Source organism: Microcebus murinus, chromosome 12, assembly GCF_040939455.1.
Source record: "Microcebus murinus isolate Inina chromosome 12, M.murinus_Inina_mat1.0, whole genome shotgun sequence".
Lineage (NCBI taxonomy): Eukaryota > Metazoa > Chordata > Mammalia > Primates > Cheirogaleidae > Microcebus > Microcebus murinus.
In genome coordinates, this window is record NC_134115.1 from 61,964,797 (window position 1) to 61,989,485 (window position 24,689).

The 24,689-nt window shown below is 42.3% G+C and overlaps 1 protein-coding gene across 1 annotated transcript in view; it reads right to left on the minus strand.

Moving 5' to 3' along the window:
• Positions 1-24,689, minus strand: part of GABBR2 (gamma-aminobutyric acid type B receptor subunit 2) — a 372,486-nt gene that overhangs the window by 54,013 nt on the left and 293,784 nt on the right. The window contains exon 13 of the mRNA XM_012769020.3: positions 18,645-18,767. Within this exon, the coding sequence (XP_012624474.1) occupies positions 18,645-18,767 (123 nt within the window). The remainder of the gene's footprint in view (positions 1-18,644; positions 18,768-24,689) is intronic.

The following is a 24,689-nucleotide window of genomic DNA, read 5'->3' on the forward strand; positions in this document are numbered from 1 at the left end:
CTCTCTGGCCAGCCCTGCTGCCCTCACCCAGGGCTGTCAATGTCATCTATCTGTTGACCCACCTGAGTTCCCACCTCCAGCCCACACCTCTCCCCGAACTGCAGAGCAGTATGTCCAACACCCACTCACCATCACCGCGACTAGAGTAGCTGCTGAAAAAAGAGAGTTATTTTCCTTTCTTCCAAGAATACAAATCATATTTTAAAAACCTTTTTAACATACTTGGCAGGTTTATCCACACCTGCTATATCTGAAATGCAGAAACAGCCAATCTTCCCATCAGCCTCTGTAATGCGGAGGAAGGGCTGAGATGCTCTGCAGGAGCCCTGAGCATGGCGCCAGGTCACGGGACACCTGTCAGTCCTCGCTGTGGTCTAGGGCATTTGTCTCTGGAGACCTCTCCCTCCTTCAAATTATCTCTGTGTGTGGACGGTTCCTTCTTGACCTTCTTCTTGGGGACAGCTCTTTCTCCTGTCCCCTGACCCAGGCTGGCTCTCTCTCCTGGCTACCTCCTACCTTAATGACCGCAGAATTCTCCCTCCCTGGCTCCTCCTGTGCGCATCACTGCTTAGTTGCTCAGTGGTTCCTAGGGCTGCAGTTGGGAGCTCACTTCTCACTGCACCCACACGCTCGGGTCACATGCTTATCCCTGTGACTCCCATCCTCAACGTGCTAACTAACCCTCTCCCTACAAATCTCTCTCTACTGAACAAACCACTTTTTGTCTCTAGGAACCTGAATCCAATGTCATGAGTCCCTTTGCCCAGAAGGCCCCCAGGTGTCTCAAACTTATGACCAGAAATGAACCTTCACGTTCCCTCCCAAGCCCACTCTCATTCTGTACCCTGCCCCAATGAAGAGGTCTGCCATCTGTCACCCAGGCAGAAATCTGGGCATCACCCTTGCTGCCTCCTTGTCCCCAGCACTTATAGTCAGTTAATCACCAAGTCTTGTCATGTCTGTTTCCTAAATATCTCCAAAATCCACTCACTTCTCTCTGTTCATATTGCCACTGCCCTGGTGTAGGTCACCCTCAGCCGCTGCCTGAATTACTGCAAAAACATCTAGCCGTCTGGGCCTCCAGCTTCACCCCTCCATCTGTTCTCACCCTGCAGCCAGGGCAGATCTGATCATGTCACTCCCCTGATGAAATGTCTTTAATTTTGAAGTTTAAACTCTTCTTCTAAGCACACAAGGTCCCTAACGATCTGGGCTCTGCTGTGTCATCATTTGACTTTCCTGTCATTTCTCCAAGGGCACCCTCAGCTTTGGACATCAGAACTATTTCATAACATTTAAAAAAAAACTTTTTAAGAGAAAGAAAGATATAATAACATGCTTATTGGTAAGAAACTAGATGTTTTCCCCCTAAGATTGGGAGCAAGGTAAGGGTGTGGCCTCTCCCTGCTCCTATTCAACATCATGTTGGAAGTCCTAGCCAATGCAGTAAGTCAAGAAGAGGAAATAAAAGGAATTCAGGTTGGGAAGGAAGAAATAAAATTGTCTCTGTTTGCAGATGACATGACTGTCTATGCAGAAAGTCCCAAAGAATCAATGCAAAAACTCCTGGAACTAATAAGCAAGTATAGCAAGGTTGCAGGATACTGGGTTAATGTATAAAAGTTAATTATTTTCCTATATAGAGGTATACCTTGAAGACATTGCAGGTTAGGTTCCAGACCACTGCAATAAAGTGAATATTGTAATAAAGCAAATCGCAAGAAAGTTTTAGTTTCCCAGTGCACATAAAAGTTATATTTACACTATACTGTAGTCTTTTGAGTGTGCAATAACATTATGTGTAAAAAAACTATGTATGTACTTTAATTACAAATACTTTATTGCTAAAAAAATGCTAACAATCATCTGAGCCTTTGGAGAGTCATATCTTTTTGCTGGTGGAGGAACTTGCCTCAGTGTTGATGGCTGCTGACTGATTAGAGTGGTGGTTGCTGAGGGTTGGAGGTGGCTGTGGCAATTGCTTAAAATAAAACAACAATGAAATCTGCTACATTGATTGACTCTTCCTTTCATGAAATATTTCTTGGCAGCATGTGATGCTATTTGATAGCATTTTACCCACAGTAGAACTTCTTTCAAAATTGGAGTCAATCATCTCAAACTCTGATGCTGCTGTATCAGCTAAGTTTATGGAATACTCTAAATTCTTTGTTGTCACCTCAACACTATTCCCAGCATTTTTACCAAGAGTAGATTCCATCTTAAGAAACCACTGCTTTGCTCATCTATAAGAAGTAATTCCTCATCTGTTAGAGTTTCTTTCCCTTTTTATTTTTAGCTGACATGTAATAATCGTACATATTTATGGGATGCAGTGATATTTTGATACATATAGACAATGAGTAACAATCTAGTCAGGGTAATTAGCATATCCATCACCTCAAACATTTACCATTTCTTGGTATTGTGAGCACTGAAAATCATCTCTTCTAGCTCTTTGAAAATAAGCAATAAATTACAGTTAACTATATTCATGCTACAGTGCTGCAGAACAAACACCAGAACTCATTCCTCCTACCTAGCTATAATTTTGCACTCGTTAATCAAATTAATTAACCCCTCTCCTTTCCTCCACCTGACTCTCCCAGCCTCTAACACCCATAATTCTACCCCTCTATGAGCTCAATTTTTTTAGTTCCCACATAGGAGAATATGTCATATTTATCTTTTTGTGTTTGACTTATTTAACTCAACCTAATGTCCTCCAGGCTCATCCACATTGCCATGAATGACAGGATTTCATTTTTTATGGCTGAATAGTATTCTCTTATCTATATATATACACCACATTTTCTTTATCCTTTTTTAAATCTTTTGATGGGCATTTAGGGTGGTTTCATAGCTTAGCTATTGTGAATAGTATAACAAACATAGGAGGGCAGGTATATTTTTGATATACTGATTTCCTTTTCTTTGGATAAATACCTAGTAATAGGATAGCTAGATCACATGGTAGTTCTATTTTTAGTTTTTTCAGAAACATCCACACTATTTTCCATAATGGCTTACTAATTTACATTCCTACCAGCAATATATAGGAGTTCCCTTCTCTCCACATCCTTGTCAGCATTTGGTTTACTTTCTGTCCTTTTGGTAATAGCTGTTCTAACTGGGGTGAGATAATATTTCATTGTGGTTTTGATTTGTATTTCCCTCATGATTAGTGATTTTGAGAATTTTTTTCATATACCTGTTGGCCATTTGAATGTCTTCCTTTGAGAAATGTCTAATCAGATTCTTTGTCCACTTTTTAATCAAATTATTATTGATTTTTGCTATTGAGTTGTTTTAGTTCCTTGCATATTCTGGATATTAGTCTCTTGTTGGATGAATAGTTTGCAAACATTTTCTCCCATTCTATAGGTTGTCTCTTTACTCTGTTGATTTTTTTCCTTTGTTGTGCAGAAGCTTTTTAGTTTAACATACTCCCATTCATCTATTTTTGTTTTTTTGTTGCCTGTGCTTTTAAAGTATCAGCCATAAAATCTTTGCCTAGACCAAAGTGCTGAAGTGTTTCCCCTATGTTTTCTTCTAGTATGTTGGTAGTTTCAGGTCTTACAGTTAAGTCTTCAATCTATTTTGAGTTGATTTTTGTATATGGTGAGAGACAGAGTCTAGTTTCATTCTTCTGCATATAGATATGCAGTTTTCCTAGCACCATTTATTAAAAAGGGTGCCCTTCCCCCAATGTATATTCATGGCATCTTTGTCATAAAATCAGTTGGCTATAAAAATATGGATTATTTCTGAGTTCTCTATTCTGTTCCATTGGTCTATGTGTCTGTTCCTATACCAATACCATGCTGTTTTGGTTCCTATAGCTTTGTAGTGTATTTTTAAGTCAGATAGTGTAATGCCTACAGCCTTGTTCTTTTTGCTCAGTATTGCTTTGGTTATTCAGGGTCTTTTGTGGTTTCATACAAATTTTATGAATTTTTTTTTCTATTTCTGTGAAAAATGTAATTGGCATTTTGATAGGGATTGCACTGAATCTGTAAATTGCTTTGGATAGTATGGTCATTTTAACAATATTAATTCTTCTAATTCATGAACATGGGATTTGTTTATGTCCTTTTCAATTTTTTCATCCGTGTTTCGTAGTTTTCATTGTAGAGGTCTATCATCTTATTGGTTAAATTTATTCCTATGTATTTTTTTTGTAGCTATTGTAAATGGAATTGTCTACTTGATTTCTTTTTAGCTAGTTTGTTATTGGTACATAGAAACACTGCTGGTTTTTGCATGTTGATTTTGTATCCTGCAATGTTACTGAATTTGTTTATCATTTCTAAGAGTTTTTTGGTGAAGTCTTTAGGTTTTTCTAAAATATATGAGAAGCTAGATGTGGTGGCTAAGCTGGGCTCAGTAGCTCACGCCTTTAATCTCAGCTACTGTGGAGCAGTAGCATCGTTTGTGGAGGCAGAAGCATTTCATTTGAACCCAGAAGTTTGAGACTAATCTGGGGGATATAGTGAGACCTATCTTCTCCCCCCAAAAAGTATGAGATCATATCATCTGCAAAGAGTGATAATTTGACTTCCTCTTTTCCAACTTGATGCTCTTTACTTTTATTTCTTTTCTATTGCTCTGGCTAGGACTTTCAGTACTATGTTGAATAAGAATGGTAAAAGTTTCCAGCTTGACCATCCCTCATATGGTGCACATGTCACTCATTATGTATGTATATACCCGCCCCCATCTCCCCTCCCCCCTCCCCAATACCCTTTTACTGTAGTACCTATTTGTCCACTTAGGTGCTACTCAGTTAAAAAGGGCATTTATTGAAACCTTAAAATCTGTACCCCCATAATATGCCGAAATTAAAAAAAAAACTGAAACAAAAATTTCACAAAACAATATAAATGCTTACTACCTACAAGCATTCAGCTATTTCCTATTCTATTCTAGTGTAGTATATTACATTTGCATTGCTAATTGCTACCTTCTCGATTGATTTCACAACCCATTGGTTGATTGCCAACCACAGTTTGAAAATCACTGCCCTGTACAATGCTTAATAAAAATGTGTTCCATTTAAAAAAAAAAGAGTGGTAAAAGTGTGCATCCTTGTCTTGTTCCAGTTCTTAGAGGAAAGGATTTCAGCTTTTCTCCAGTCAGTGTGATGTTAGCTGTTGGTTTGTCATATATGACCTTTAGTGTGTTGAAGAATGTTCCTTCTATGCCTAATTTGTTGAGAGTTTTTATCATAAAGGGTTGCTGAATTTTATCAAATGCTTTTTCTGCATTTATTGAGATGATCATATGGTTTTTGTCCTTCGTTCTGTTGATGTGATGTGTCAGATTTATAGATTTGCATATGTTGAACCATCCTTGCATCTTGGGGTAAATCCCACTTGATCATGGTGCATTATCTTTTTGATGTGTTGTTGGGTTTGGTTTGCTAATATTTTGTTGAGGACTTTTGTATCTATGTTGCAATAGAAAAATAAAATTATGGGATATTGACCAATAATTCTCTTCTTCTGTTGTGTTCTTATCTGATTTTGGTAGCAGGGTAATGCTAGTCTCATAGAATAAATTAGGAAGAATTTCCTCCTCTTCAATTTCTTGGAATAGTTTGAGAAGAATTGGTGTTAGTTCTTCTTTAAAAGTTTGGTAGAATTCAGCAGTAAAGCCATCTGCTCCTGGGCTTTTCTTTATTGAGAGACTTCTTATTATTAATGCAATCTTGGTACTTGTTATTGGTCTGTTCAGGTTTCCTATTTCTTCCTGGTTCAATTCTTTTTTTTCTTTCTTTCTTTCTTTTTTTTTTTTTTTTTGAGACAGTCTCACTCTGTTGCCCAGGCTAGAGTGCTGTGGCATCAGCCTGGCTCACAGCAACCTCAAACTCCTGGGCTCAAGCGATCCTACTGCCTCAGCCTTCTGAGTAGCTGGGACTATAGGCATGCACCACCATGCCCAGCTAATTTTTTCTATGTATATTTTTAGTTGTCTGGTAATTTCTTTCTATTTTTAGTAGAGACGGGGGTCTCACTCTTGCTTAGACTTGTCTCAAACTCCTGAGCTCAAACAATCCACTCACCTTGGCCTCCCAGAGTGCTAGGATTATAGGCATGAGCCACCAGGCCTGGCCTCTTCCTGGTTCAATTCTGATAGGTTATGTGTGTTCAGGAATTTATCCATTTCCTCTATGTTTCCAAATTATTGGCATATAGTTATTCATAATAGTCTTTATGATCCTTTGTATTTTTATAGTATCAGTTGTAATGTCTCTATTTTGCTTCTAATTTTATTTAGTTAGGTCTTCTCTTTTTCTTTCTTAGTCTAGCTAGCAGTTTATTAATTTTGTTTATCTTTTTAAGAGACCAATGTTTCATTTCCTCAATCTTTTGTATTTTTTAAAAATGTAGTCTCTATTTCATGTAGTTCTGCTCTGACCTTAATATCTTTGCTTCTACTAATTTTAGTTTGTTCTTGCTTTCTAGTGCTTTGAGATGTATCATTGGCTTGTTTATTTGAAATCTTTCTAATTTTTTGATGTAGATGTTTATTACTAAAAATTTCCCTCTTAGCGTTGCTTTTGCTGTATCTTGTAGGTTTTGGTATATTGTGTTTCCATTTTCATTTGTTTCAAGAATTATTTTGATTTCCTTCTTAATTTCTTTTGATCCAATAGTCATTCAATTTCCATGTATTTGTACAGTTTCCAACATTCCTTTTGTTATTGATTTCTAGTTTTATTCCATTGTTGTCTAAGAAGATACTTGATTTTTAAAAATTTGTTGAGACTTGTTTTGTGGCCTAACATATGGTCTATCCTGGATATGTTCCATGTGCTGATGAGAAGAATGTATATTCTGAAGTTGTTGGATGAAATGTTCTGTAAATATTTGTTAGGTCCATTTGGTCTACAGTACAGATTAAGTTTCATATTTCTTTGTTGATTTTCTGTCTAGGTGATCTCTCCAATGCTTACAATGGGGTGTTAAAGTCCCCAGCTATTATTGTACTGGGGACTATCTCTCTCTTTGGCTCTAATATTTTCTTTATATATCTGGTTGCTCTGGTGTTGGGTGCATATATATTTCCAATTGTTATAACCATTTGCTAATAGATTATTCTGTCATTATATAATGACCTTATTTATCTCTTTTTATGTTTTTTGACTTGAGGTCTATTTTGTCTGATATAAGTATAGCTACTCCTATATGCTTTTGGTTTCTTTTGTGGAGGATAATTTTTTCTATCCCTTCACTTTCATTCTATTTGTGTCTTTACAGATGAAGTGAGATTCTTGTAGGCAGCATATAGTTAGTTGGGTCTTGTTTTTTTTTTTTTTTTCTTTTTAATCTATTCAACCAGTCTACATCTTTTAATTGAGTAATTTAAACCATTTACATTCAAGGCTGTTAGTAATAGGTGAGGACTTACTCCTGAAATATTGTTAATTGTTTTCTAATTGCTTTGTATATCCTTTGTTCTTTTCTTCCTCCTTTAATGTCTACCTTTTTGACTTGGTGATTTTCTGTAGTGATAACATGCAATTCCTCTCTCTTTCTCATTTGTGTATCTGCTCTACCAGTGAGTTTTATACTTTCATGTGTTCTACCAATTGTCAATATTATCCTTTCACTTCCAAATGTAAGACTTTTTAAAGCATTTCTGGTAGGGCTAGTTTAGTGGTGATGAATTTCCTTGGGTTTTGTTTATCTTGGAAGGGCTTTATTTCTCCTTCATTTCTGAAAGATAGCTTTGGTGAATATAGTATTCTTGGCTGGCCTTTTTGTTTCTTTCAGCACTTTGAATATATCATCCCATTTTCTCTTGGACTATATGGTTTGTGCTGATAAATCTGCTGTTAGTTTGATGGGGATTCCCTTGTGAATTGATGCTTTTCTCTTGCTGTTTTTTTGAATTCTCTCTGTCTTTGACTTTTGACAATATGACTATAATGTGCCTTGGAAAGAATTTTTTGGATTGAATCTATTTGAGAAGTTTTGAGCTTACTATATATGTATACAGGATGTGTATATCTCATCTCCTGTAAGACCTGGGAAGTTTTCAGCTATCATTTCATTAAATAGGTTTTCTATGACTTTTTCCATCTCTTCTCCTTCTGGAACTTCCAAAATTTGAATATTGGTTTGCTTTATAGTGTCCTGTATGTCATTGGGGCTTTCTTCATTCTTTTTTAATTTCTTTTTGGTCTGGGTTATTTCAAAAGAACTATCTTGAATTCAGAAATTCTTTCTTCTGCTTGATCTAGCTTATTTTTGAAGCTCTCAATTATATTTTTTATTTAATTCATTGAATTCTTCAATTCCAGGATTTCTTTTATTTTTTATGATATCTATGTAGATACTGAATTGCTATTCAGATCATAAATTATTTTCCTGAAAAAATAAATTATTTCCTGATTTCTTTGTATTGTCTATATGTGTTCTCTTGTATCTCATCGAGTTTCCTTAAGATTATCATTTCAGATTTCTTTTGTAGCATTTCATAGATTTCCTTTTTTGGGGGGATCTGTTACTGTAGAATTACTGTGTTCCTTTGGAGGTGTCATGTTTCCTTATTTTTTCTTGTGTCTTTACATTAATATCTGTCCATCTGGTGTAACAGTTGCTTCTTCCAATTTTATAGATTGGCTATCATGGGGAAAGAGTTTTTCTGGTAGATGTATCTATAGTGTTGGTTGGGTAGGGTGCTTTAGCTATGATTCAGAGTATGCACAGTAGTATAGTCTCTATATGTGTTGTTGTTTTTTTTTCTGTAATCAACATCAGTGGTGTCTGTAAGTATCTAAGTGGCTCAGGCTGTGGTTCTTAGTGGAGGCCGTGACAAAGCTTTGCTGAGGATAGGGATGCAAGGCAGGCTGGTCCTTGGGCCCCTGAGTAGTGTATGTGGGCACTGGTGTTGGCAGTAGTGTACCAGGTATATTTGTCCTCAGGTCCTTGGGTCCCAGGGTGCTGTATGTAGGCACCAGTGGTGTCAATAGAGACCCAGGCAGGGTGGTCCTTGGGACCCAGGAAGTATGCATGGGTGCTGGTGGTGGCAGTAGTTGTGGCGGACCAGTTCCTGGGTCCCTGGGTGGTGCTTTCTTGGGTGGGCAGCAGCAGTGGCAGGCTGGGTAGTCTAGTCATGGGCCCTCTGTGAGGCACTCATGGGCATTAGTGGTGGTGGCAGTGGGCAGGGCAGGCCAATCCTCAGGCCTCTAGATAGCCTGTGTGGGTAATGGTGGCAGTGGTGGTAGTGGGCAGGACAGACTTGTCCTCAGGTCCCTGGATGGTGCACACAGGCACTGGCAATGGTGAGCGGGGCAGGCTGGTGCTCAAGCTCCCTGAAGGCTTGCACAGGTGTGTGACAGCCCTGCTGCTGGGGGTGGTGGGGCAGGGTTGTTGTCAGCAGTCCTAGGTGGGCAGCTCTTAGGCTCTGGGGAGTCCATGTTCCAGCTCCCTTTGTCCCAGAGGCAGCCTCCTTGGTGTAGTGCACCGCATGTTCCCTGGGGTATAGGACACTGTGGGCTAGAGTCCTGGGGACCTGGCCATACTGCTGCGTCCAGCTGGTGTCATGAATCTGCAGCCCTTGAGCAAACACGAGGGGATGTCAGAGGGGCTGTAGGGATGTGGAGACACCAGGGTTTTTGGGTCCCAGGGCAGAATGCAGTCTGATGGGGGCTGGGCTCTCAAGATGGTACCATGCTGCATCAGCTTGGGTCTCAGGGGGGGTGAGTGTGACCCAGTGTGTATTTCCTCTTTGGAACAATGCAGTCATGTGGACTCCAGGCAGCTCCCTATTCCAGGCTCATGGCCTGTGAGGGCTGAGGGGCTCTTCTGTGGCTAGCATTGCAGGCATCTGTGCTGGGAATGTGGACCACTGGGGATTTCCTATTTACCTTTTCCCAGCAATGTGGAGTCCCTCCTGGCTCTGAGCTGATCCTGACCAGGCTGGCTGCTTCGCTTCCCTCTCCTTCTATGCCTCAGAAGGTCCATGTCACTTCTCCGATGATTTCCAGGGTTCTCTCTTAGATGCTTCCTTTGATGTGTCCTGTTAAAGTTTTATCATGAGATTGCAGCAATTCAGTCACATCTTCAGGCTCCACACCTAGTCCTAGTTCTCTAGCTATATCCACCGTATCTGCGGTTATATCCTCCAGTGAAGTCTTGAACCCCTCGAAGTCATCCAAGAGGTTGGAATCAACTTCTTCCAAACTCCTATTAATGATGATATTTTGACTTTATTCCATGAATCAGAAATGTTCTTAATGTCATTTAGAATGGAGAATCTTTTCCAGAAGGTTTTCAATTTACTTTCCCCAAATCCATCAGAAAAATCACTATCTATAGATGCTATAATCTTTATGAAATGTATTTCTTAAATAATAAGAGTTGAAAGTAGAAATTACTGCTTGATCCATGGGCTGCAGAATGGATGTTGTGTTAGTAGGCACGAAAAAACCCATTAATATCTCTGTATAACTCCACTAGAAGCTCTTAGGTGACCAGGTGCATTGTCAGTGAGCAGCCATATTTTGAAAGGAATTTTTTTTTTGAGCAGTAGATCTTTTGGTTTTTTTTTTCTTTGTCACAGAGTTTTTTTTTAAATTTATTTTTTCTTTTTCTTTTTTGTTTTTTTTTATGGGGGTACAAATTTTAAGGTTTCAATAAATGCCCTCCCCCCAAGTCTGAGTTTCCATTATGACCATCCCCCAGATGGTACGCATCTCACTCATTATGTATGTATATACCCGCCCCCTCCCCCCTCCCACCCACCCAATACCCTATTACTGTAGTACCTATGTGTCCACTTAGGTGAGCAGTAGATCTTAATAGTGGGCTTAAAACATTCAATAAACCATGCTGTATAAACAGATGTACTGTCATTGAGGCTTTGCTGTTCTTTTTATAGAGTACAGGCAGAGTCAATTTAGCATAATTCTTAAATGCCCTAGGATTTTTAGAATGGTAAATGAGCATTGGTTTTAACTTAAAGTCACCATCTGCATTAGCTCCTAATAAGAGAATCTGCCTGTCCTTTAAAGCTTTGAAATTTATGAAAGTCCTAGATGGTATCTTCTTCCAACATAAGCCTTTTTTGTCTTCATTGAAAATTTGTTGTGTAGTGTGATCACCTTCATGAATTGTCTTAGCTAGATCTCCTGGATGACTTGCTGCAGCTTCCACATCTGCACTTGCTGCTTCACCTTGCACTTGTATGTTATGGAGATGGCCTCTTTGCTTAAACCTCATGAACCAGCCTCTGCCAGCTTCATACTTTTCTTCTGCAGCTTCCTGACCTCTCTCAGCCTTCACAGAATTGAAGAGAGTTAGGGCCTTGCTCTGGATTAGGCTTTGGCTTACGGAAATGTTGTAGCTGGTTTGATCCTCTATCCAGAGCACTTGAACTTTCTTCATATCAGCAATAAGACTGTTTTGCTTTCTATCATTGGAGTAGCACTTTTAATTTCCTTCAAGGGCTTTTCATTTGCTTCTACAACTTGGTTTAACTGGTGCAAGAGCCCTAGCTTTTGGCCTGTCTTGGCTTTAGACATGCCTTCCTGACTGAGCTTAATCATTTCTAGCTTTTGATTTAAAGTGGGAGATGTGCGACTCTTCCTTTCACTTGAACCCTTACAGGCCATTGTAGGGTTATTCATTGGCTTAATTTCAATATTGTTATGTCTCAGAGAATAGGGAGGCTTGAGAAGAGGGAGAGAGACAGGGAACAGCTGCTTGGTGGAGCAGTCAGAACACACACATTTATTAAGTTCGCCGTCTTATGTGGGTCTGGCACCCCAAAACAACTACAATAGGAATATGGAGGATCCTTGATCATAGATCAGTATAATAGATATAATAATAATGAAAAAGTTTGAAATAGTGTGACAATTACCAAAATATGACACAGAGACACAAAGCGAACACATGCCGTTGGAAAAACGGCGCCAACAGACTTGTTCAACGAAGAGTTGCCACAAACCTTCAAGTTGTAAAAAATGCCATAACTGTGAAGCACAATAAAGTGAAGTGAAATAAAATTAGGTATGCCTGCACCAGAAATGAGCGACTGAAATTTGAAATTAAATACACAACCCAATTTACATTGGTACCCAAACAAAAATAGTTAAAAATCTAACAAATTATGTACAACATCTATATGAGGAAACCTACAAACTCTAATGAAAGATAATCAAGGGAAGATCTAAATAAATGGAGAGATAATCTGTGTCCATTGATTGGAAGACTCAATATCATTAAGATATCAGTACTTCCCAGCTTCATCTGTAGCTTCAATGTCATCGCCATCAAAATCCCAGCAAGTCGCTTTGTGGATATCAACAAACTAATTCTGAAGTTTATAACACAACACTAAAGAATAAAGTTGGAGGATTGACTTCAAGACTTACCATGAGGCTACAGTAATCACGACACTGTGGTATTGGTGAAATGAAAGGCAAATAGATCAATGTAACAGAACAAGGAGCCCAGAAATAGGGCCACTCAACTGATCTATGACAGATATGCAAAAGTGACTCAATGGAGAAAAGATAGTCTTTTTAGCAGATGGTGCTGGGACAACTAGACATCCATACGCACAAAAAGAAATCCAGATCTTACACCTTTCACAAGAATTTACTCAAAATGGATCATAGACCTAAATGTAAAATGTAAAACCATAAAAATTCTAGGATATAATAGGAGAAAATCCAGGTAACCTGGTGTTTAGCAATGAGTGTTTTGATACAACTCCAAAGGCATGACCCATGAAAGAAAAACTGATAAGCTAGATGTTACGATTTAAAACTTCTGTTCTGTAAAAGACAATGTTAAGAGAATGAAAAGATAAACCACAAACTAAGAGAAAAAATTTACAAAACACATATCTGATAAAGGAACTGTATCCAAAATACACAAAGAACCCTTAAAACTCAACAATAAGAAAACAAACAATCTATTTCAAAAGTGGGCAAAAGATCTGAACAGACATGTCACCAAAAATATATATATACAGATGGCAAATAAGCATATGAAAAGATGCTCAACATCATATGTCATTGGGGAATTGCAAATTAAAACATTTACCACTATACATCTATTAGAATGGCTCAAATCTAAAACATTGACAGTACCAAATGCCAGCAAGGATGTGGAGCAATAGGAACTCTTTTTTATTACTAATGGGAATGCAAAATATTAATAGTACAGCCACTGTGGAAGACAGTATGGCAGTTTCTTACAAAACTAAACATACTTTTGCCATATAATCAGCACTTGTACTTCTAGGTTTTTATCCAAAAGTGTTGAAGACTTATGTCCACACAAAAACCTACACACAATGGCTTATAGCAGCCTTATTCATAACTGCCACAACTTGGAAGCAGAAGCAACCAAGATGCCTTTCAATGGGTGAATGGATAAACAAACTGGTGCATCTAGGAAATAGAATATTATTCAATGATAAAAAGAAATGAGCTATCAAGCCATGAAAATATATGGAGGAAGCTTAAATGCATATTACAAAATGAGAGAAGCCAGTCTAAACAACCAACATACTGTATGATTCCACCTATATAAAATTCTGGAAAAGGGAAAACGATGGATCAGTTGTTGCCAGGGCTTAGTAAAGCGTAGAGGGTATTTAGAAGAGTGAGTCCATTCTGTATGACACAATGGTGGATACGTGACATTATGCATTTGGCAAAGCCCACAGAGCTGTACAACACAAAGAGTGAACTCTCCCATAAACTATGCACTTTGGTGAAGAATAACGTATCAATATTGGTCCTCCATTTGGACGAATGTACCAGACAATGCAAGATTAATAATAGGGGCAACTATGGGGCTGGGAGGTGGGGAGTACATCAGAACTTCTTGTACCTTCGTTAAATTTTTCTGTAAACCTAAAACTACTCTATAACATAAAGTCTATTAAGTATAAATAAATTTCAAAAGTGATATACATCATCCTTTCCGAAGAGTAGATATAATGTGTGTGTACAATTCGAAGAATAATTGCCGGGAACTTACAGGCCCTGTGTGCTTTTCCTGATGGTGTCTTCCTAACCCCCTCACCAAGAGGCGATCACAGCCTTGAACTCTGTGTTAATATTAACAATTGCCCTATTTTTCTTTTCTTACGTTTTTACCACCTATGTATATATCCTTAAATAGTATTCCGTTTGGTTTCTCCAGTGCTTGGACTTTAAGTATGTGCAAACATACTGTGGGTATCCCTGTGTGACGTGCTGTTTTTGCTCACTGCCGTGTGGTTGGGCTAGGCCCAGGCTGATGTGTCTGGCTGCGGATTGTTCGTTTCCACAGCTGTACAGCCTTCCCCTGTTCGAAAATATCGTAACGTGTGTGTCCATTCCGTTCCCGTGGGACGTCTGGGATTCCATGGTTTTTGGCTGTATGGACAGTGCTGCCATGAGCACCCACGCTTGGGTCTCCAGGGCACGTCAGTGACACCTTCTAGGGATGTGCCCTAGTGGAATTGCTGGGCTGGGGAGGGAGGCTACATCTCTGAGGTTATGTCAAATTATTTTCTAAGTGGCTGTGCCCGTGTAGCAGCTTCGCCACTGTGTGTAGCGTTCTACTGCCCCATGTCCTGCCGGCACTTGTTAACGTGACAGGCTGCTACTCTTGGAATGCACAGCCTCTGCCTGAGTGTCCCTCCCCTTCCTGCACCTGCTCACGCCTCCCTGGCTCTCAGCTGAGAAGCCTTCCCTGACCCCCTGAGGCCAGATGGGTGCCCCTCCCCAGCTCCACAGCGCCCCGCACTCTCCCCAGCACACCGTGCTGCGTATGTAGGGTGTGAGTTAGCCACGGCTCGTCTGTCTCCCCCCTGCTCTGAAGGGGTGTTGAAGGCAGGGCCACGTCTTTTTCACGGCTGCCTCTCTAGAGCCCGGCACAAGGCCTGACACTTAGCTGGTTCACACTAGGCATTTGTTCAATTTTGTTGAATGAATGAGAGTGAGGCTGGGATCAGTCTGGAGCTCATGCGGAGGCTGGGGGTGCGGAGCCACAGCTGGAGTCTTGGCAGCGGCCTGCAGGCCATGGTCGGGCTCCAGGGCCACAGCCAAATGGCCAGCCTGCTCCGAGGGCGCTGGGTGCAGCAGCCCCTGAAAGCCGGAAGAGGTGGTAAAACCAGCACTCAGGACCTCCCTCCGCCTCATGGCTAAAAGCGGACCACCTGGGTTGGAGTCCAGGCTCTGGCCGAGTGACCTGGGTGAGTCACTGAAACTCTCTGTGCCTCAGTTTCTTCGTCTATAAAATGGGGACAATAATAGCTCCCACTCCGCAGGGTTATCATATAGATTAGATTAAATGAGTTCATACTTGTAAAGCATTTAGTACAGTACCTGGCACATGACAAATGCTATATAAATATTTATGACCCAGAAATGAATATTTCTGGATGTGGAGCTGGGCTGGGGGCTCCAGGGGATGTTCATTCCCCTAACACGCAGTGCCCTCTCCCAGGGAGAATCTCTTCCACCACGGGCACTTCCTGTTATCCTCCAGCCCTTCGTCCTGTTTATTTACTTCTGACTGCTATCAGGATCTATAAGGATCTGAAGTAACAGTGCTAATGTGTCCGTGTGTTTAGTCCCCTCCCCGGCTACCCTGCACGGGCCATGGCTGCATGATCACTGCTGTCTTCTCACGGAAGATGCTGTGGGTGCTGGGCTGGGCACACAGGGGCCAGCTCAGAGGTGGCCCAGCTCAGAGGTGGCCCAGCTCAGAGGTGGCCCAGCTCAGAGGTGGGCCTGTCCTGGAGAGGCTGGTGTGCCAGCGGGAGTGGGGCGGAGCTGTGCCCAGCAGGGATGGACAGGGCAGAGCGCTGGGTCCTGGTGGGTGCTGGGGAAGGGAAGGGAGCCAGGAGGGCAGGTGCTCACCTCGGCAGAGCCAGTGAACACAGGGACGTGTTTCCACTTAAGTCCTTTACTTGGCAGAGAAGATTCCAGAAGCGAGTGCGGCATGGGCAAAGGCTTGCAAGTGTGACACAGAGCAAGGTGTAGGCATGGAAACCTAAGATGCTCAGAGAGTCAGAGCAGAGTGTCTGAAGTAGGTATGGGGGAGGAGAGGACAGGTTAGAAAAATCTTTGGTCACCTCTCCCCCCAACTCAGGCTTTCTGGCAAGGAGCCCCTTGAAGGAGACTTCAGGAACCCCAGCTCCTGGGCACACCGCTCAACCACCGCACCGCATGGCTGACAGTGGCGGGTTTGCAAGAAACCAACTGACAGCTCAGCGCTGTTTGGTGGAAAAGCGACAGTAAACAGGGCTGTGGGTGGACAGATCAAAGGGTTCTGCTTCCATGGCAACAAGCGACAGGCCAACCCTAAAATAAGAAGAGAAAAAGAAGAGCCTACCAGAAATGGTTCAGGGAGAAATCTCAGCACACACCGAGAGAAGCACAGAGACAGCACATCTGGGCCTTGCCTGGGACAACGTGGGTGGCCCTGGGCAGGGCTCTCCCCCTTTCCAGGCTCAGTTTCCTCATCTGCACAGAAAGGCACTTCTGGGGCACCGCAGGGCTCCTCAGTGTGAGAACCATTGCCCTGGAAGGTCTGGAATGCGTTAGGGTTCTCTGCACAGAGCTGTCGGCAGCAGCAGTACTTATTACAGAACAGAAGGAAGAAAGGCAAGATCCACACTAGCAAACCGTCAGTTACACAAACTGGCCTGCACAGGCTTATCTAGTTTAAATGGCCCACGGGGACAGGCTTCTCCATTTCCAGAGTCTACCGACTCAGGCTGGCTCCAGCCCTGCCTCCTCTCCCCACCCTAGCGGGCGACTCAGGGACCCCTTGTGCACTCTCAGCTCCCCACCTTCACCTGCGGGGGAGGTGGCAGCCATTCGGCCTCCCAGTCTGCCCCTGGGCTCTGCACTGGGCCATCTGGGTCAGGTCTCTGTCAACCGGCCCAGCTCCAGGCCTTCCCACGAGCTCTGCCTGACTCACCCTGCTCCCCGCGCCTGATATCCTGGGCCCTTGGTCTGCCCGTGATTCCAATTTTAGTCCTCATCTGTAGAATGTGAAAACATTTCCCTTCCCTACCCTTTTCCAGATCTGTGGCCAGTGAACAAAGGGTCAGGAAAGCCCATAAGACTGCAAAGGGCTGTCCGCATGTTGAAGGCTAGGTGGGGTCGTGGGTGAGAGGGTAGCTAATGGTATATTGTCACTAACCTTCCAGGTAACCTGGGCCAAGTTATACAACCTCCCTGGCTTTCTGTTTCCTCATCAGTAAAATGATAGCATCTACTTCCTGGAGTTGCTGTGAGAATTAAATGAGCTAACACATAATGCCAGCTGTCATCATCATCACCACTCTTATCATCATTATTGCTTGCTATTATCACCATATCATCATTACCCCAGGCTCTCCCTAGCTCAGGGGCCCCATTAGCCAAGGATAGCTCTTCCTAGTGTTGACATCCTGTCTGCATTTCTCAATGCTGGGGGTGGGCGGGAATTCTGTTGTGATAGAGTGGGGAGGCAGGTGCTATGTTGCCCACTGTGCACAATGCATGGTGACTGGATGTCACCTCCCCTCTGGAAGCAGTCTGTCTGCTCCAGTGGACTCAGCTCCTGCCCCCTCAGCCCACGGGCACAGCCAGTGTCAGGTCCCTCGTCTCTGCCGGCTCTGGCTGTGTCTGTCTGGAGTCCTGCTTCCTTCCAGGATGCATGTGGAAGGGGGTGAGACGGAAGGGCACGGTCTTAAATCTCTTTCCTAAATGGCATTCTCTGCCACTGCTCTGATTGCATAACTTCTTGCTGAGCTGAGTAAACCCTCTATCTGTCTCGAAATAAATGAGGCTGAGCATCCTATTTGCTAGAAAACCTTCTTGTCTAGAAGGATAAAAACCTCTGTCCCCAATGCATAGAATTTCCAGTTTAGTTTAAGAATTCACTGAAGTCCACTAAAAGATTTCCCTAATAAAGCAGCAAGAGAAATGGAGATATTCGTTCTTTCAGTAGAATTTGCTACGTTATATGTAGATCCTACCTAACAGCACACTCCAGGGCAGCCTGGCTCCATCCAACAATGGCTTGTCTCACTGCTCAAAGAGAAAGTCAACAAAACTACAACCTTTATGGAGACTGGAACTTCCCTAATCTGGAGCATCCTGGGAAGACCAGTGTGAGTTCAGGGCAAGGCTGGATGCAAGACAAGTAAAACTATACATATAAGCAGTCCTTTTACGTACAGTTCTTTATTTTAACAATTATCTGATATAAAATGCATGAAAAGAAATAGATTGCTTATCACTTTGAAAATCATATAGTATCCAGAAGGAGCTATCAGAACGTTTATGCCCTAGGAGCACGTTTTAGAGGACTCACTTTAAAGGAGAGATAAAAATGCAATGTCATTTCTCAAACGATGGATCGTATAAATGGAGGCTTCTACAACGTATGAGAATAAACTCCTTTGAACAGCCCAACATTTCTCCTTAATCCTGCATATATTAATATTAACTTCTTTCCCGACACCTTATATTTGGCCTTCCTGAAATAATATCTGTCTCACATGGAAGGAAATGGAACTAACGAGGTACCCCCAAGGGGCACCGGGTGGTCCCGGAGCCGCACAGCCTCCCGTCCCTGCGTCTGGGAGCCGTGTCCCGTGGGCCTCGGTCCTGCTGGTGCCGGGCTTACCTCCATGCTGTACCTCTCCACCGTCCTCCGCAGGGGGTCCACAGCCTGCCAGCAAATCAGGATGCACAGGTCAATCAGCAGCATGCCCCCCACGATCACAAGCAGCTTCTGGTCCTTGATGATCTGCAGAGAGGGACACAGCGAAGGGGAGCAGGCGTGAGGGAGAGCTTCCCGACTCTTCATCATCCACGCGATAAAGCTGGCCAAGCTCCCTCACTTGACATTCAAGGCCTTGCCAGGCTTGGCCTGGCCACTCCACAAACATACATTGCTGAAGTCTAGCCACTCCTAGTCTCTGGTGGAGCTGTGATTCTCACTCTGGGTCTTTGTAGGTGCTGGTTCTTTTGTCTGCAACACCTTATTCTTTCTGTCTGGCAAACTTCTAACAATCCTTAAAGACCCTGATCAATTATCACCTCCTCCATGAAGTCCCCTTGAATTCCCACAGCACATCTAATTACTCCCACAGCATTTGGTTCACATACTTAATTATCAGGCACAATCACAGTAGTAAGAACAGTGAATAAGCGAGGATAGCTAACATTTAATGAACTTTGTGCCTGTCTATAGGTTGTTTTATATGCATTATCTCATATAAAGGCAATTACTGCTATTATTCCCATTTTATAGATGAAGAAACTGACGCTTATGAGAGCTAAGTAACTTGCTCAATGTAATAAAGCTAACAAGAGCTGAAGCCCAGATTTGAACCAAGCTCCTCCTTTCTCCAGAGTTCACACCCTCAAACATTTTCAGCACTAACCAGATGCTATATTAAGTTGTCACATGTCTGCCTTCCTCAGTAAACTGGGGCGCCCCAGACAGAAGGGAAACCTGTTTTATTTATTTGTGTACCCTCAGCACCTAACAGGGCCTGGCATGCAGTAGGTACTTAAAAGTTTGACAGGTTGAATGAACATGAAAGAGTATAAAAAGAAGAAACATAACTCTTGTCCCTTTTTGCAGCCTGGGATATTTTTGTTACACTGTGAGATTCCTACCCCACTTTAAATCGTTTGATAGGGATAGGCCTGGGGACAAACACTGTCCGTCAAAGCTGACCTGTATCTCACTTATTGCATGTCTGTGTATTCCCCCAAGCCCCCAGATAAAAGCTGATGTGATGAAGTAGTCTTGGAAAAGACTCAGGGAAAAATAAACAAAACTAAGGCAGAAGCTTAAGAAATATCATCAGGTCAGGCTCTTAACGATTAAAATAATTTTCAAAGGAGAAATAGAAACTCCAGAGGCCGAATGTGAAAAGAACAAGGAGAAAATGCTGCTGAGTTACTGCCAAAGAGATCGAATCTACCAAAACCACTTTCCTTGGGCAGGGCACTGGCAAAGCCCTCTCTTTGAGATTTGCAAGAAGGATCTAGTGAACTGAAGATGCTTTGCAGAAACCCGGCTTAAGCCTCACCCTCTGGAGAACTAGGCAATTCCCTGCTAGCCTTGAGAAACTGGGGCAAAAGGCAGAAATGCCGGAGGAGCTTAGGACCTGGAGGACATGCTCAAATGCAGGCATTTGCCCAGCTGGGCCTGAGCCCTGAAGGCCCTACCCCCACCTTCCAGGTAGCACACGTCTACCCTGATTTCAAGACTGAGCACAAGCAGCTTCTTCTCTGTGAATCCAGGCATGCCCTGCATGGGACACAGATGACCTTAAAAGATGAGTACCAGAATCTCCTTCTTATAAATGAGATAAAGTAAGGCCCTTCTCATTTTAAGGCTCAAATATGAAGTGTGCAGTAGTGTGGGGCAGTGGAATTTGGAAGGATTTGGAATTCAATGGACTCAAGTTAGAATCCTGCCTCCATTCCTTGCTACCTGTGTGATCATGGACAAATCGCTTGCCCTCTCTCATTTGTAAATGGCCAGGGACTCGGGGAGGGGGAGATCAGGGAAACTCACATATTAGATAGTATTCTCCAACTATGGTATAAAGGAAAGAACACAGGTTTTGAAATTAGAAGACCTCATTCTCATTCTAGTTCTTATTAAAGGTGATCTTGGGCAAGTTGCTTAACTTTGCTAGGCCTGTTTTTTTCTCTTTAAAGTGGAACCAGTGATCCCTAAGTCACAGAGTTGGTATAAGAATAAAATGAGATGAAGTATGGGAAGCACCTAAGATTAAGTCTGGCACAGAGAAGATGCTCAAAGAATGGTAGCTGTTTGGCTACCATCACTTTTGAGTTTTGACTGGTAGTGATGCTGTGTTTATGTTAGAACGGAGTGACATCTAGGGGCAGAGTGTGATATTGCACCTCAGCTCTACTAGACACAGGACTAATCCTGACACAGATGGATCCCTGGTGGGAAGGTCCTGAGAACAGAGGAGAGCACATGGCCAATTTCTTTCTGGCACTTGATCAGTGTTTGTGATTGAATTGTGGATTTAGGCTAAGTAGCTATGAGTCACATTTCATTTATTAACTGCAAAAATATTTATTGAGTGCCTAGTCTGAGTCAGGTTCTGCTCTGGGTACTGGGGATGCAACAATGGACAGAACATAAACATTCTGCCTTCATGGGACATGCATTTTAGTGGGAAAGACTGATAGTGAGTAATTAAACAACTACACCCATGCATACACAAAATACAATGTCAAGGAGAGGTGATTTAAAATAATTTTACATAATAAAAACTGAGGGAAGGAATGACAAAACAGCATTGACCTCACCATACAATTTTGAGCACAGGAAAATCCTTGCATTAGGCAAAGGCCATTGATTCTCACTTCAGCCTCACTGACCTCCTTCCTTCTCTTAAAATCTGCCTGAACTTCTCTCTGGCTTATGTCATTGCTCATGATGCCATCACACACAGTCCTTGCTCTGAGGCCAGGGGTTACTAGTACTTCCTTCTCACTTACAGACGGGAGCAAAGGCATCTAGCAATGATTAAGCGGCTGGTTCTGGAATCAGATCTGAGTTTGAAGCAAACTAACTAGTTGTGTGACATTGGGTAAGTTCCCTAAACCCTCTGAGCCAGTTTCCTCATCTACAAAATGGGGACAATAAACGCACAAACCACACTAGATTACCAGCACCTGGCTTACAGTAACTGTCCAACGGATGCCAGTGATTATTACTAAGTGTCACTTCTTGTTGTTTAGAGCAGGTATTAGCAAACTACGGATTTGGCCCACCACCTGTTTTTGTAAATAAAGTTTTATGGGAACACAGCCAGGCTTATTCATTTGCATATTTGCGGCTGCTTTCATTCTGTAAAAGCAGAGCTGAGCAGCTGTAGCTGAGGCAGAATAGCCTGCAAACTCACATATTTACTATCTGGCTCTTTACAAAAAATCCTGGCTGACTCCTAGTTTAGAGGGGAGTGTATTGCTTTATTTCTTCAAAAAACTTGAGTTTTTTTTTGACTGATTCAGAGTGGACTTCCATTGGGCCAATTCATTGCTTTAGGGCAGTCCTCACATTCCTGGAGGGGAGAGGAGCAAAGATGGTGCCCTGGGGTTCGGCCCTGCCCTCCTCCCCTCACGCAGATGGCTGATGTTTTGGGGTAGCTGCTAAAAGCCCCCTCTTAGCATTTTCCTTACGTAGAGCTGAGGGGATGTCCTCAGATTACAGCTCATGTTGTTGTCTGCCACAGTACCAAGTCATGTGTGTAGCGAACTTCTCTTGTCCTCAAAAGCATCTGCCTCCAAAACAGAAGGTCTTATCTCTGAGTTACTGTTCTTATCTCAACACTTTGTCCCAGTAAGAGGCAGAACAAAGACCACAACAAGGCTTCTCACTTTAAGATTTTAAGATTGGTCTTTAGAAAAAATGATAACATGCTATCAAAATACCAAATTTGGAAGTATTAAGTCACCATGTGTCAATAGGTTTTTTTTTTTAATAGACTTCTTTTCCTTTAATGTCTTTGGAAAAATGTGGCCATACTGGGTGAAGCCTGTGTATGTGTGTTTGGGGAGGGCAAGCCATTGTGGGTGGAGGGAGGAGGAGGCAGGAGCTAAGGAAAGAAGAAAAGGATAAAAAGACTGCATTGAGAAGAGGCATATGATTGCATCTGCAAATTTATGTAAATCCAGTATATGTGTCAGTAAAAAAAAAAAAAAAAATTAAGGAGCCCACTAAAAATAGTCCAAACTTCATCTTCCTGTTTTTTTTTTTTTTTTTTAGAGAAAGGTTCTCTTCTGTCACCCAGGCTGGAATGCAGTGGTGTGATCACTGCTCACTGTAACCTTGAACTCCTGGCTCAAGGGGTCCTTCTGCCTCAGCCTCCCAAGTAGCTAGGACTACAGGCATGTGCCATCATGCCCAGTTAATTAAAAAAAATTTTTTTTAGAGATGGGGTCTTGCTATGTTGCCCAGGCTGGTCTTGAACTCCTAGGCTCAAACAGTTGTCCCAACTTGGCCTTCCAAAGAGCTGCGATTATAGGCATGAACCACTGCACCAGCCTGAAACATCTTTAAAAGAATCCAAATAAAACAAGTCAGTTACAAAAGGTCAAATATTGTATGGTTCAACTTAAATGAGGTTCCTAGAGGAGTCAAATTCATAGAGACAGAAAGAAGAATCACAGTGGCCAGGGCTGGGGGGAGGGAAGGGAGATGGAGAATTAGTGTTTAATGGGCGGTTAAACACTTTGGGAAGATGAAAACATGTGGAGATGGATGGTGGTGATGGTTGCCCAATACAAATGAACAATATGAACTGCCAAAGGCTCTGAGTACAAGATTTGGTACTAATTTTGTTTTGACAATGATGAAGGCTGGAAGAACACACCATTCTGGTATTCGACACTCTTTGGGGTTGCTCTAGGCTTTCTAGTTATTCCAGGAGATTTGGGGCGCTGTGGCTAAGCACCATTTATCAGCCAAATTAGACAGGGTAGGTTGGAGAAGGGAAATTTGTCCCTTACCCAGAGCAAAAACTCAATCAGGGACCCAGATGGTTTCGAAAGGGTTGTGGCCATTGCAGTTCAAAACTGGGTTCTTCTTTATGATTCCAGGGTTTTATACAACCAAGATTGTTCTTAATGTTGTTGTTTTGTGTTATTGTGGTAAAATACACATAACATATACTTTACTGTTTTAATCATATTTACATGGACACGTGAGTGACATTAATTGAATGGAGGTGACAGTGATCCTACCATGAACCTCTCACCTTCTCGCTCTCATCCCCCTTTCTGTCCCTGTGTCACCTTCACTGTCCTTGATGTTACCCCTCTCTGATCCTAACACCCTCCTCCCCAACCCAGTGTCCTCCTCTGGTCTAGACCCCTGATGACGTAATTGCCATCCCCTGATGTCCGCCTCCTCTACCTTCTAGTCTTCTAACTGCATACCCTGTTTTATCCCCCCTGACATCCTCACCCTTAAAAAAAGTAGGAAAACAGTTTATAAAAGCTAAAAACAAGTTTTTGAATGTAAAAAATAAATAATGTAAAAAAAGTTAAAAAACAAATTAGAAAAAATTTTTTTAAAAGAAAAAGGTAAAAAAAAAGGCTGGGCACAGTGGCTCATGCCTATAATCCCAGTACTTTAGGAGGCTGAAGCAGGAGGATCACTTGAGGCCAGGAGTTCAAGACCAGCCTGAGCAACATAGTAGACCCCATCTCTACAAAAATTAAGAAAAATTAGCCAGATGTGGTGGCACACGCCTGTGTAGTCCCAGCTACACAGGAAGCTGAGGCAGGAGGATAGTTTGAGCCTAGGAGTTGGAGGTTATAGTGAGCTATGATCATGACACTGTATTTTAGTGTTGGCAATAGAGTAAGACCTTGTCTCTAAAAAAAAAAAAAGACAAAGGAAGGTAAAAAAAGGGGGGTGGGGCTTGTGTCTCAGACAAGCCCTTTCCCCAGATCCCTGGGGCCACCCCAAGCCTGAGCGCTCACTCGGCACTTGCCCAGACCCTCCAGGTGGCTCAGTTCCCCCGTCAGGCAGTGCAGCGTCTCTGGAGACAACATCACACCCCACAAAGTCCTGAAGTTTCCCCTGACAGGTGTCGATTGTTGCCAGACAATGGGAGTGTTCTTGCTCAGCAGTACACGAAGAGCAAAACATAAAGTCTGGTTC